The following is a 13,245-nucleotide window of genomic DNA, read 5'->3' on the forward strand; positions in this document are numbered from 1 at the left end:
TCTCTTGAGACAGGGAAAGTATGTTTAATGTAATGGTTAAGCTTAAAATTAAGTAGTTTAGAAATTAAAGTCTATGTCAGAAATATCAGCTCTGTCAATAACTGAAAATAAAGAATATTGATTATACTCAAACCCACATGTATTTCAGTAGCTTCAAATTGTGCAAAGCCATCTTCTTTCGTATTCCTCATGACTTCACACCCCTTGAGACTGGAATTTCAGATTTACATTTTTCAGCTTATCATTAGATATATGCTATGTTTGATGCTATTTGTCTGCTATTTAAAAATTCAACAAAGTAGTAAGGTAAACTCATCCTGGTGATAAATCACTGGTCGGTAGCCTTAACAAGAGAGATGGTGTTAATTAATATGTACTAATTGAATTTGTTGCAGGAACAAAAGGCAAAACAAAAGCATACAGAAACCTTCCTTCCCTATTGAAATGGTCGTTAAGTGCAGTTGTCCAGCTTTGAATTCCCTTGTATTTTCAAGCCAATTAAACTGAACTAAGAAGATGGAGCATCATGCTGAGTAACAGGGTTTCACAGGCCCTTATGCTCAGAAGAGAAAAGTTTCTTGAAATATTGTACCTTTCATGGAAACAAAGATCAAGACAACGAATGTGAACAAGACTGGTAACAATCTGCCAACTATTGGAGAGACCCCTGCTAGTATCTCTAGCATCTTACCTTCAGAGCAGGTTTCACCATCTAATGTGTCAGATCTTACCAGAATTTTGCCCAACATTGTACATCTAGAAGCTGGACCCCAGAAAAGGCGACCAGGCACTGCAATAATATCAAAACGGTCAGATTCTTCAAACATGTCTCGGACACCACTGAATCTGCCCGTCATCCCTCCAAGAAGACCTGGTTTCAGGGTATGCTATATCTGTGGCAGAGAATTCGGGTCACAGTCTATTTCTATACATGAACCCCAGTGCCTAGAGAAGTGGCATATTGAAAACAATCAGCTACCAAGGCACCTCAGAAGACCAGAGCCCCGGAAACCTGAGGTCCATACTGCTGGTTCACACATGCTTACAGATGAAAATGAAGCAGCTTATCAGAGTGCTCAAGCTCAGCTCCTGCCCTGTGGAAACTGTGGACGAACCTTCCTTCCCGACCGTCTTATTGTGCACCAAAGGAGTTGTAGAGGAGGTAGTGGTGGTGTGAGACTCCCAAGCTCTGGATCTGGCACAGCAAGTGTTGACCCATCTAAGATCCATCAAGGAAAGAGGAGGGCTGCACCAGTCACAGTAGACAAGGTAAATTGTTCAGCATGCTCTGTATGAGAGGTGTGGATGCATTTTGATGCTAGGCACTCCAAGGGAGACTGAGTTCCAATCAAATTTAAAATAACTTATTTTCAGAAGGATCTTCTGGCTACATGCAAACATTTCTCTGCTAGTAGCTAAAGGGAAGGAGAATACTGAGTACGCATGGGAAACTAGTTACTCCTGTTTCTTTTGATTTTCCTGTTGAAAGAGGATAGTTGGGTTCTCATGCTCTTGAACTGTGAGAGTTATGTCCCTAAAAGTGATCGTTGTGTGCTATATTTCTCTAGGAGATTCTACCAAGCAGCTTAGGCAAGCTTTGAATTTGTATGTTTTAGCAGGTACTAGGGGGTTATATTTAGTTAACATGAAAGAAAATATTTCATTATCCTGTAAACACTCCAGTGATTTTCAGCTTTTACTGTTGCTCTTACCCTTGGTGTGGAACACAAATTTACTGAGGACTTTGTGTTCAAAGGCAGCAACTCAGAGTATAACAACAACACAATAAAAAAGGCTGCACATTTATTTCCACTGAATTTGATTCAAGATCCAAGAAAAAAGAAGCTGATTCACATTATCCAAAAGCTAAACAAAGTTTTGGAAAATGGTGGGGTTTTTTCTGCATTTGTTTCTGCACAAGCTCTCTTTTGGCCAGGAGTTTTGTAAAAAGATAGATGTCTAAATTTAGGTTCAGTGTCTACAACAGAAGACTTTTTTTTAGTGGGAGTTGGACTCCTGATTGCCTACATTATTTTCAAAATGGGATTTAGCTTTCCCAGTCACCAAAGGAATGCAATGCTATGCAGAGCATTTCTAAAACCGTTTTAAAAGTCAAAATATGCTGTATTTCAGTTTTCTGATTGCTGAATAAAATGAGATAATAGCATTAGCCCTACAAATATGAGAATAAAGACAATGTGAAGCATTTTTATATTATGTTATTTGATGCCACTGATTGATATATGCTGGTAAATTAGGTCCACTCCCCAGGTCTTTTACAGGTAATTTCAAATAACCCACAAATGGTTCAAAGAGCTGCATAGATGCATCTATAGGTATAGGAAAGGAGATGTTCTTGTTGTGTTACACTACACTGTACCGTTTACTGAAGAACTAGCCTTGTTCTACAGATGATTGTTCAATGGAAGGCATGGGCATTAAGCAGAGATTTTTGTCTTCCACACATAACTCTGCATGTTTAAAAAATAAGGGGGGTGGGGACAGAATGTCCACAGTTGCAACGTCGTAAAAAACCAAGTGTAGCGTGTGGTTTGGCATTGAGTGACTCTGTAAAAATGTTGCCTTCTTGCACAACATATCTGGCCCCTGTGTGGATTCAGCACATCTGCTTACTTGTTGAGCAACAACATTATTACCACTTTTTCCTTCTGTGAGCTCTGTAGAGCCAGGATTAAATGTGTTCAAATCTGTTCTCCCTTCTGTGTGAACAACAGGTTTCCTCATTTACTTCCAAGCAGTGACAGTTCATCAGTTGCAGCAGAACTAATAAGGCTTTACAGCTTGCAGTTTGTAATTGACTCTGGAGGACTTTATTATTAACAATGACTTTGAGGAAAGGATGATGGATTTTACTTCTTGGAGGTCCTTTATTTAATTATTTTTAGATCTGTCCTTTTGTACAGAGGTAAGCAATAAAGGCAGAGGTAAGAATGGAGAAAGTGGAAGACATGTTCTGTGATCACTGGTAATGTTCAGGACTGGCAGACTGCTTGTAAGAGGTTGTCAAAGGAAGTCTATTTTCCATAGGTTTAAATTTTCTGTGTGAGGTTCCTCACCTTCAGTTGAGAGTTTAGAAAAGTCCACACACACATTGAAGGATGTTGAAAAAGAACTAACGTCATGGAAGAACAGTAGCTCATGTTGAACAGAAAGTTCATGTTGAGCTTTTCATCAACCAACACCCCCAGGTCCTTTTCTTTAGGGCTGTTCTTAATTCATTCTCTGTCCAGCCTGTATTTGTTCATAGAATCATAGAATCATAGAATCATAGAATCATAGAATCATAGAATCATAGAATCATAGAATCATAGAATCATAGAATCATAGGGGTTGGAAGGGACCTCGAAAGATCATCCAGTCCAACCCCCCTGCCAGAGCAGGGTCATCTAGAGCACATCACACAGGAACGTGTCCAGGCGGGTTTTGAATGTCTCCAGAGAAGGAGACTCCACAACCTCTCTGGGCAGCCTGTTCCAGTGCTCTGTCACTCTCACAGTAAAAAACATTTTTCGAATATTCACCTTGAACCTCCTATGCTCCAATTTGATCCCATTACCCCTTGTCCTGTCACTGGTCAACACTGAGAAAAGCCTAACTCCATCTCCCTGACACTCACCCCTTACATATTTGTAAACATTGATGAGGTCACCCCTCAGTCTCCTTTTCTCCAAGCTAAAGAGACCCAGCTCCCTCAGCCTTTCCTCATAAGGGAGATGATCCACTCATGGAATTGTCCTGAGCCATGTGCAGGACCTTGCACTTGGCCTTGTTGAACTTCATGCAGTTTCCGTTGGCCCGCCTCACAAGCCTGTCAAGGTCCCTCTGGATGGCATTCATTCCCTCCAGTGGGTTGGCTGTACCACACAGCTTGGTGCTACCAGCAAACTTGCTGAGGCTGCACTCAATCCCACTTTCCATATCACCAGCAGAGATGTTAAACAGCACCAGTCACAACACCAACCCTTCAAGAATGTCAGTCGTCACTGATCTCAACTTGGAGCTCAAGCCATTGACCACAATTCTTTGAGTGCGACCATCCAGACAAATCCTTATCCACCACGTGGTCCATCTGTCAAGTCCATTTCTCTGCAATTCAGAGACAAGGATGTCATGTGGGATAGTGTCCAATGCTTTGCACAAGTCCAGGTAGATGACATCAGTTGCTCTTCCCTTGTCCACTAATGCTGAAACCTTGTCATAGAAGGCCACCAAATTTGTCAGGCACAATTTGCCCTTAGTGAAGCCGTGTTTGCTTTCACCACTTGCCTCCACATTTTCCATGTGTCTTAGCTGAGCTTTCAGGAGGATCTTCTCCATGATCTTGACAGGCACAGAGGTGAGACTGACTGGCCTGTAGTTCCCTGAGTCTTCCTTTTTTCCTCTTTTCAAAAGTAGGGGGTTTGTTTCCCCTTTTCCAGTCAGTGGGAACTGTGAAGTGCAGGATCAACTAGACTAGTATCATTAATGACAAAAATGTACTCAGTTCTGTGTTACATGCCTTAAGAGCTGGACACTCAACAGCCTCTGTAAGCCATCTCTTCCTCCAACTGTCCTTGCTCTCAGAATGCATGAACACATCTGAATTAACAATGCCTGGCTGTGTGAAGCAAACAACAGCCTATGCTTAGAGAGACTCTCAAGGATCACATCAGCTCTGGTGTGTTTTGAATTCTGCTGTGATACCCCAGACAATGGAAGTGATGTCTGGGACTACTGAAATTCAGACTTGCCCTAAAGCAGAGTGTGTTTTTCATTCTTTCATAGACCAAAATGTCTGCTACATGTAAGTGAGTACTAATGACTTGCTGTGGGTGTATGTGTTACAGTTTTTTGGCAACAGAGACCGCCTGTCCTAAAATCCTATCAGACATGTCACTAGCATCTGATGCTGCCATCTGCTGTTTTCTTATCGAGTTAATTATCTAAAAATAGGATCTGTGTTCTACCTTTACAGTATTGTAGAGCATATCAACACAGCATAAGTCTTGAAAACTTGTGTAACAACAAAATATTGGTGTTGTATCTTGCTCTAGCATAAAGTCATCTAGTCACTTAGTAAAAACTACTCCAGATGCTGTGTAAAACTAATGAAAGCTGGAAGTCAGTGATAAACTTTGTTTGCCTCAGTTGCAACAGTTTTTTACATCTTCTTTTGAGAATACTGTTAAATATACTTGCAAGTATAGAAAATCAGATCAGAATTGACAGTGAATGGATAGTTTGAATGAAACATACTGAATGTTGTCATGGAGAATGATTGATTGAGCTTTCTGCCTTTCTGCTTTTATACAAATTCCATATTCATTATACTGATATATTTCTTTTAAAAGACAGTAGCACATTAGGAGTAAAAAGGGATATTCTAGTGCTTTCAGTGGAGTAAAATCTTAAAATACCTGCACTATTGGGCAGAAGTGCCTTGCTGTTAAATGAAATTTCATATAGAGGCATATGACCAATTCTGATGTTTGTCTGCTGCTGCATCGGGACAGTGGCTGAAGGCACTCCAGAAGGCTGTTAAATGCACCTTTGATTGATCATGAGAGCCGTGTCACAGCTTGTCCCAATCTCTTATGCTGAATGCCTCTTACTTTTCAGAGAGGAATGTGGAGAAAGGGCTGCTTTCATAGAATACAATGCTGTTGCTCAGTGTTTGTACCAGTCTTTTCCTGAGCCTCTGTTCCTTGGGTGATTCGAGCTTGGGACGAAAGCTCTGGCCACAGAAATAAATAAACAAATAAGAAAGGCAGGGGTGTGTGCAGTCCTGAATGATAAATATTTATGGAGAGGAGTTTGGGAGTCAGTCTTATTTGATGTATTTAATAAGAAATTAAAAGCTTTGTGCGGAATGGGAGGATTTGACCTTATGTGACACCATAACAGCAGTCTGGGGCTAACCTCAAGTAATGTCAGGTCTATTGAAAATACATAGTTGCATAGCCCTTTGAGCTAAATAACTTCATTCATGGTCATGCAGACATACTTAGCAGTTTTGGAGAAAAAAAAAAAAAAAGAAAATACTGAGACATGAGAGGAAAGCCTAACTGCTCTATTAGGTATTTGTAGGTATTTTTATATCAACACATATCCTCAGGAACAGACCTGCCCTAGAACTCTTTTTAAAAGTGAAAAACAAAGCACTGAGCAGACAGCCTAGCCACTGGCCTGTGAGTAGTTTGGGTTGGAAAATTGTGGTGATTCCAAAAATAGTTTATTTTCAAACTGCAGGCCTCCAGATGTTACATTTGGGATAGGCACACTCTGAAGAGAAATATAAATGAAAGATAAATATCATCAGCTGTAGAAATTCCAAATAAAGCTTATCATACCTCAGATTCCACAGTTAAACAACAAAAGAGCTGTTACTACCAATTATAAAGCTATTCTTCTTCAGGCTTTATTTTTCAGTTTTTTAACGTGTGTATTTGCGAAGAGGAATTTGTGTGTGTAATCTGTTGTGTGGTGATGGGTGAAACTCATTACATTTCTGGAAAAAAAAATCCACCCTTAGAGTGATCCGATTGTTTTTAATTAGTTCCCATCTCTGCTATTGTTTCTGTACGGTTTTTAATTGTGGAGGTTACAAAGCAGTGACATTTCTACTTGAAGATATTTCTGAAACATTTTTTTCACAGCCAGGATTTAGTTATGAGTCAATCCTGATTGTTAACTTTGGAAAACAGAATCCTCTGTTTAGCTGCAAGCCTGGCTTTGCCCAGTTATAACACAAAACCCACCTGCAAATGCTCTGTCAGTACCTGGAGGGACCACCATACTGCTCATTCACACTTTAAGTTTTAGGTTTGTTCTTTACTAAAACAACCATCTCACAAGTGGAGAAATGTATCCAGATTGGACTGGATGGAGGTCACTAACTTTTACCTTGCAGGTCTGTGGCTGCTGTTCAACAGTAAGATACCACAATTACTTTAGAGCAAGTGTAGTGGATTTGGATGAAGCAGTCAATGATAAAAGACTGTCTCCATTCAGTAGGGAAATATTACTAAGATTAAAAAACCTATATGATTTTAACAACTATATGTATGTTAAATTTATTGGGAGTATTTTTTTTTTCAGTGACTTTTCACCTGTCTCATATAATGATTTTAAGTATCCCTTTGCTTTTATTACATTGCCCTATATGATGGAAATGGTTGTGACACTGCAGTCTAAGTAAGCGTGGTTTCCATTTGAACTAGAACTCCTTTTTCCCATTCTAGTAGTATGTTAAGAGTCCTTACAAACAGAATGTGAATCAAATTCCTCTTCCCTAGTTTTCAGCCAACAAATAATCTCTTTTACTTTACGGCAGGAACCTTACTAATGAAAACTTGAGGGGGAAAATATGTTCTTAGTGTTTTTACACCTGGTGGTTTTTTTTATAGAACCATTTCTAAAATGCTATAGACATACCCATAACAAGCATGCACGCTGAAATGAGTCTCCTGACTTCAGGACTTTGTATTATAGTGTCCTTATCTAAAGCCCTCCAGAGCCTACAAAGAAACACACATGGCCTTCAGAAGACTCTGTCTGGACCCAGAATCTTATCTCCGAATCAGACAGAAGTCTAGCTCAAGAAGTGAAGTAAGGAAGTCGGTGAAAGTTGATAATGAAAAATTAGAGGGCATTCTTTAAATAGCTGTTGCTATATTCAGCTATGAATAGCAAGAGAAGGTTATATATAAAATACCTTGTTATCAAAGATGGGTAAGGAAATTCCATTTGAAAGTTAAGATGATGAAAATGTCCTTGGAAAGGCTATCTTTGGGTAAGTTATGTTTTAATTCACTATGAGAATTTTCCTTATTAAGTTCAACGTTTCCCAGCAAAAATATCCCTCGTAAAGTAGTACTTCTTCATGTAATTGAGTTTACATGTGTGACACAGGAAAGAAAGCTTCTGCAGATTGTTCTCTAATGGCATTTTCAGAGTGTAGCCCAAATGCAAGAAGAGCTGCCCAGAATTTCTTGAATACACTGATGGGCTGACAGAGTCATAAATACTGGAATAGGTTAATCTTTGTTTTACACAGCATCAGAGGAAAAAAATAAATCCCCACCTCCCTTTCTTGAGTGAGAAAGTCTTCCCATGTTTGGTCTGGCATGGCAGTCCCTCTACCTTTAGGAGGGCAGGGTATAGCTTGTCTCTTACTGCTATTCTGCAGTAAGGAGTGCAGGAAATGCTGGCAGTTGTAAGATCCATCAGTGTGCCTCAAAGTGCTGTCTCTGCAGTACATTTTTACACTACTCCTGGAGTAGGGCTGGTACTGACACCACGCCTAACCCAAGATGTGCCTAAGGACACAGCTGAATTCCTAATCTGCAATGCCACAGTAATTATATATTTTTCAAGCTTAGAATATGCATTTGTGGGGTTTGGGCTTGAGGGAATTTTTTCTTCCGTTGAGCTGTTTTTCTCTGTGAACAAAAGTAGATCTGCAGTTCAAAAATACTGACTGGCTTGGAGTCCAGTCCTGCCCTTGCTGCAGTCACTGGCGAAGTTCACACTGAGGCCTTTGGGAAAAACAAGGAACACTTCTTTTTTTTTGTCCCCTATCCTGGAATATCCTGGATCAGTATTAATCCTTCAAAGCCAACAGTGTGAGGTTAGGGACTACACAAGCTTGAGACAGCTGTCCACACTGTCCAGCGTGAGAGAGATGCTAAGGCTGGACATTGCATATTAGCTGTGTTCTGCCTTGAGATGAGGGTCTTTCTGCTACTGCACTAGATATCAGCAGTTCAGCTGATACCTGCTGAAGAAGCTTTTGTTGCTGCTTTCCTTGTTACTTCTGTTTGGTAGACGGAAAAAAGGGCTTCAACATTTAGGACACTGTGTTGCAGTAACTTGATCAAGCAGAGGAGTTGTTTCTGCATGTGAAGACTCAGCATTTCCATGACGTTGATGGTGAAAAAATAAAGGAGCTACATAGCTAACTGTTAATTAGGTGACACACATGAATTTTCAGCCTAGTGTCTGCAGAAAGAGCCTACCTGTTCTAGGTGGTCAGTTAATGAGGCAGTATCTCTACAATCTTGAGTACTGGATCCAGACAAAATGAAACTGAGACAGTTATACTAATTTCCCAGATAGGAATTAGTTTCTCAATCCGCGTGATTCTTTTAATCCACAATTGTTCTGGCTCAAAATTAATCTTGAAAATAATGTTTATTATTCTTCGCAATTGTTATTTGCAGGCACAAGTGATAAGACGGCCACCGACAGTGATTTGTTACATATGTGGCCGTGAGTATGGAACAAAATCTATTAGTATCCATGAGCCACAATGCCTTAAAAAATGGCACCAAGAGAATGACATGCTGCCCAAGCACCTGAAAAGGCCAGTGCCCAGAAAGCCTGAAGTCAGTCCCATAAAAGGTAAACTACAGACCAAATGAGGAAATGGGATGGAGAACATGGGAGGAAGAAAAAAAACAATGTAAACAGAAGCTTAGTGGTTTGCAAGTGCTCCTTTCTCCATCTTGCTCAGAAGAGAAAGTAGCTATCATGGTTTGTTTTAAGTTTTATGTTAAGTATCCTATTCTCCTTTTGTTCTGCATCCACACAGTAGTTGTTGCCTGGTGAGACGTGTCTCCTGGGAGAGTCCTCTTTATGTGTCAATATATTCTGAATCAAAACACCAAAAAAAATAGCAGCCTGCTACTTCACAGCTACATCACTACATTTTGACTATTTTCAATGCTGTAGAAAGACATTTTTAAATGAGCAAAAGCCTCCAAAGCCAATGTGGGGACTTGAAAATATACAGTCATTAGAATAAAATACCCTTCAGGCAACATAGGGGTAGACACCTCAGCCAGGTTTTAGACCTATACCATCATCTATAAAAGACAATCCTGACACTGTCACTTTATGGTAAACAGTGAGTGGTCTCAAAAATAGGAATTCTGTGGTAAAATAGGAACTACAATACTAGATGCCTGATGAGTGGTAGAAAATAAGGTATTTTTAAAACCTACCTATAACATGTACTGTTTTCATGTTTTTATTAACATTTATTTATATAAAAAAATGCAGTATCTTCTGCAATGAATATTCAGTAGATGTTATTGGTTGCTTTTTATTTACAAGCCTTAGAAGCCTTCTTTGTGAGACATTATAATATAAACACAGTGGACAAAAAATATGTGTAGTATAAAATAAACATTTTCTTTCTGCTAATTATGTGTGTTTGTGCTGTGAGTTCACTTTATTAGGATGTCTAGATACCACTTCTTCAAATCAATGAAAACTAGTGATCTCCACAACATGTAAGAGCTGGGCTCCCATTTGTGTCCCAGGAGTGGGTGCTCACTGTAGGATCACAAGGAAATCTTATCTGTACTTTGCCTGGAAGCTGCTCCCAACACTTCCCGGTATGAAGCTATTTCACCATTTCAGGTGGATGCTTTCCCTGGCTCTGCCAGCTGCTCTGAACTACTCTGGCCTGAGTTTCAACCACTTACAGGCAGTGAATTCACCCACTCTTTTTTTTATATATTCCCCACTATTTCCCACAGCTTCCCCTAATGTCTGGAAAAGCAGACAAATTCCGCAGGTCACTGTGAAAGAGTCATACACTAGATCACTTTACAGCAGTACAAAGAAATACATCCCCCGAAGACACACACACAAAAGAAAGCAGGATCACTGAGAACACTAACTAGCTGTTCAAAATAATAATTATCGCAATTCAAATAATATCAAATCAGGATTTAGTTAAGAGATGCCAAGTAGTAGAGTGGAATCAGCAGTAAAAGGCAGGTTCAAAATATATTTTCATTTTATCTGCTCTTGTTGTTGCAAAGTTTTTTTAATAATTGCATGTTGTGTGTTTAAAAAAATATGGAGAAAATGAGAATTCCATGTGAAAAAGAAGGATACAAAAAAACAAATCAGGTTATTTTGAAATGTACTATTCTTATTTTGCGGGAATGGAAGGAGAAAGACAACCACTCTTTGAGAGAACAATCCAGCAGAAAGCTCCCAGATATTAATCAGAAAATTGTTTCATTTATGCAGTGAGTCATATCAGGCGCCACACATCTCCTGTGAGGTGTTGTGTGCCCACAGTTCCCCAGGGGACACTGACCTGCTTCCAGCATCTGTCCCTAAATGCCTGCTGATGCAAGTCTGATCAGTTCTGTAGCTAGAGCTAAAATTGTTCCCCCTGCAGTTGCCTCATGCTCCTGGCCTTGAGAAAATAATCTGAGTGTTGTTCTTTTTCCATAAGACTTACTCTCAATCATCTGGTAAATGCTATAACTGACCTTGAGACCACATACACGTACTGCATGTCTCACAGTTTCTCAACTTGGGAAGGAGGGGTTACCCCTGTTGTTGAATGTTCAAGAAAAGCTCAGAAATATTAACTGCTTACATAAAACTTTTTATAACTTACATAAATCTTTTTCTGAAAACTCAAGTGTCACAGGAAGACAACCACTGCCCTGATTACACAGTGTTTTGTTTGTGGAATGCCTAACACATGCCTGCAAGGAGAAAGTCATCTCTCTTGCTCTTTTTTTTATATTCAATAAACTTTCTAAAGTACAGAAAATACACATTCATTTCCTGCAAGCAAAGGGGATATTTGTCTCAGCCAAGAAAAGAAACACGACTTGGTTGCTCTTCTAACAAAAAGAACATTAGGAACAGGCATATTAAGAGATCTAAGGCTTATTGTGGTTATGGGAACCATTGGATATGAATCATATTAAAACTGTATGGGCCTTTAATGAAGAACTCTATCATGTGCCAATGACAGAAACCATGGAATATTTTTAAATGCACAAGTCCTTTTCTTTTAAAAATGGTCTGCTGCTAACAGTTCAAAGACAGACCCAGGTTTTTTTTAGTCTTTTTCTGGATTGTCATACCTTTTGAGAAGGGTGAAGCAGATAGATATTCAAATCAATCCAAGTAGATTTTTTTCTGCATGCACTTCAAGTGAATGTTTGACATCTAAATCCAGGTATTAAGCAGCCTACCTGGCCTCTTTGGAAATCAGTTTGAAATAACACAATATAAAAGTCCATTTCAAGATGAAAGTGAACAAGACTTTTTCAATATTTAAATGAAATATTGAAAATACATTTGATGTGAGCATTTGAAGACTGTTCCTGAGCTTTCAGAGCAGTCACTCTTCCCACACTGGAAAATAATTGAGGGTAAGGCTGGATTAGTGTTTAGATGACAATAGATGCATCAGTGCAATGACCTCACTGGAAGTTGTGGCTCAAGAAAACTGTAAGGGTTATTTGTAAGGTTTTAGGCTTACCTAAGCTTTACTCCACTTATTGGCAAAACTTGCACAGACTTCAAGAGGAGGAAAATTTGGCCTCCTGTCTAGAGCAGTACAAAGAGCATATTCTCAAATACGATAGGCTCCCGACCAGTGCCATGGTCAGATAACATGCTTATTAAACAGAACTTGAAGTAAAGCCGAAAAGTGACATTTGCAGATAATAGTGTGTATGCAAAGATGTTAATAATTAGCTGAGAATGCATATCATAAAACACAGCATGATGTTTTCTCTGTACTCTCATACAATACAAAATGATTCAGTTTGAAGTTAATTTAATTCAGCCCCTGGGACAAAAAGCAGAGTCTTTTCAGTATGTTTTTACTCTTTTGCTTCTTTCTTTTCTTTCTTTTCATTTGCAAAAGCAATATGGTTTGGTTAAACCCAAAGGCTCAGTCAACAGGTATTTCCTGAAAATATTTTCCATGAAGAGTTGAATGTGGGTCTCCAGAATGAAAGCTGATACTTTCTTCTTTTTAATTTTCCAGCCAAAGGTTTCTATGATCTCGATTCTTTAAATGAGGCTGCCTGGACCAGCGCCCAGAACCAGCTAGTTCCATGTGATATTTGTGGGCGTACTTTTCTTCCAGACAGACTGATTGTCCACCAGCGGTCCTGTAAACCGAAACCTGCAAAGTGAAGTGGATGTAACACACAAGCATACCTATGCATGCATGCTCACACCCACCCACCCCTGTGTGTATGTGTGTGCATGAATACACACATGCACCTATACCTTTCAGCCAAACTGTGAGAGAAATGAAATCCAGCTGGAGAACAGAGGGCATGAAAACTGCACTGTGTCATCAGATCACGTGATCCAAAAGCCCCTGGAGTAAAATCAGCAGTTGCTACTGTAATGTCAAGTCTAATGTGTTGATTTTTTAGCCCAGCAGTAGCAAAAATGCCTCCTCTT

The 13,245-nt window shown here is 39.5% G+C and overlaps 1 protein-coding gene across 1 annotated transcript; it reads left to right on the top strand.

Annotated features, from left to right (window-relative positions):
* The first annotated feature begins 597 nt into the window (after positions 1–597).
* Positions 598–12,982, top strand: LOC127395274 (zinc finger protein 474). Its single transcript, XM_051641937.1, has 3 exons — positions 598–1,269; positions 9,222–9,402; positions 12,818–12,982. The coding sequence occupies exons 1-3, from the start codon at positions 598–600 to the stop codon at positions 12,967–12,969; spliced, it is 1,005 nt and encodes a 334-aa protein (XP_051497897.1). The 3' UTR covers positions 12,970–12,982.
* Positions 12,983–13,245: the final 263 nt, after the last annotated feature.

Source organism: Apus apus, chromosome Z, assembly GCF_020740795.1.
Source record: "Apus apus isolate bApuApu2 chromosome Z, bApuApu2.pri.cur, whole genome shotgun sequence".
NCBI classification, from domain to species: Eukaryota; Metazoa; Chordata; class Aves; order Apodiformes; family Apodidae; genus Apus; species Apus apus.

Coding starts and splice junctions, on each gene's coding strand:
- LOC127395274 (XM_051641937.1), top strand. CDS start 598: ATGGAAACAAAGATCAAGACAACGAATGTGAACAAGACTGGTAACAAT. Junction 1,270..9,221: donor CACCAGTCACAGTAGACAAG/GTAAATTGTTCA, acceptor TGTTATTTGCAG/GCACAAGTGATAAGACGGCC. Junction 9,403..12,817: donor TGAAGTCAGTCCCATAAAAG/GTAAACTACAGA, acceptor TTAATTTTCCAG/CCAAAGGTTTCTATGATCTC.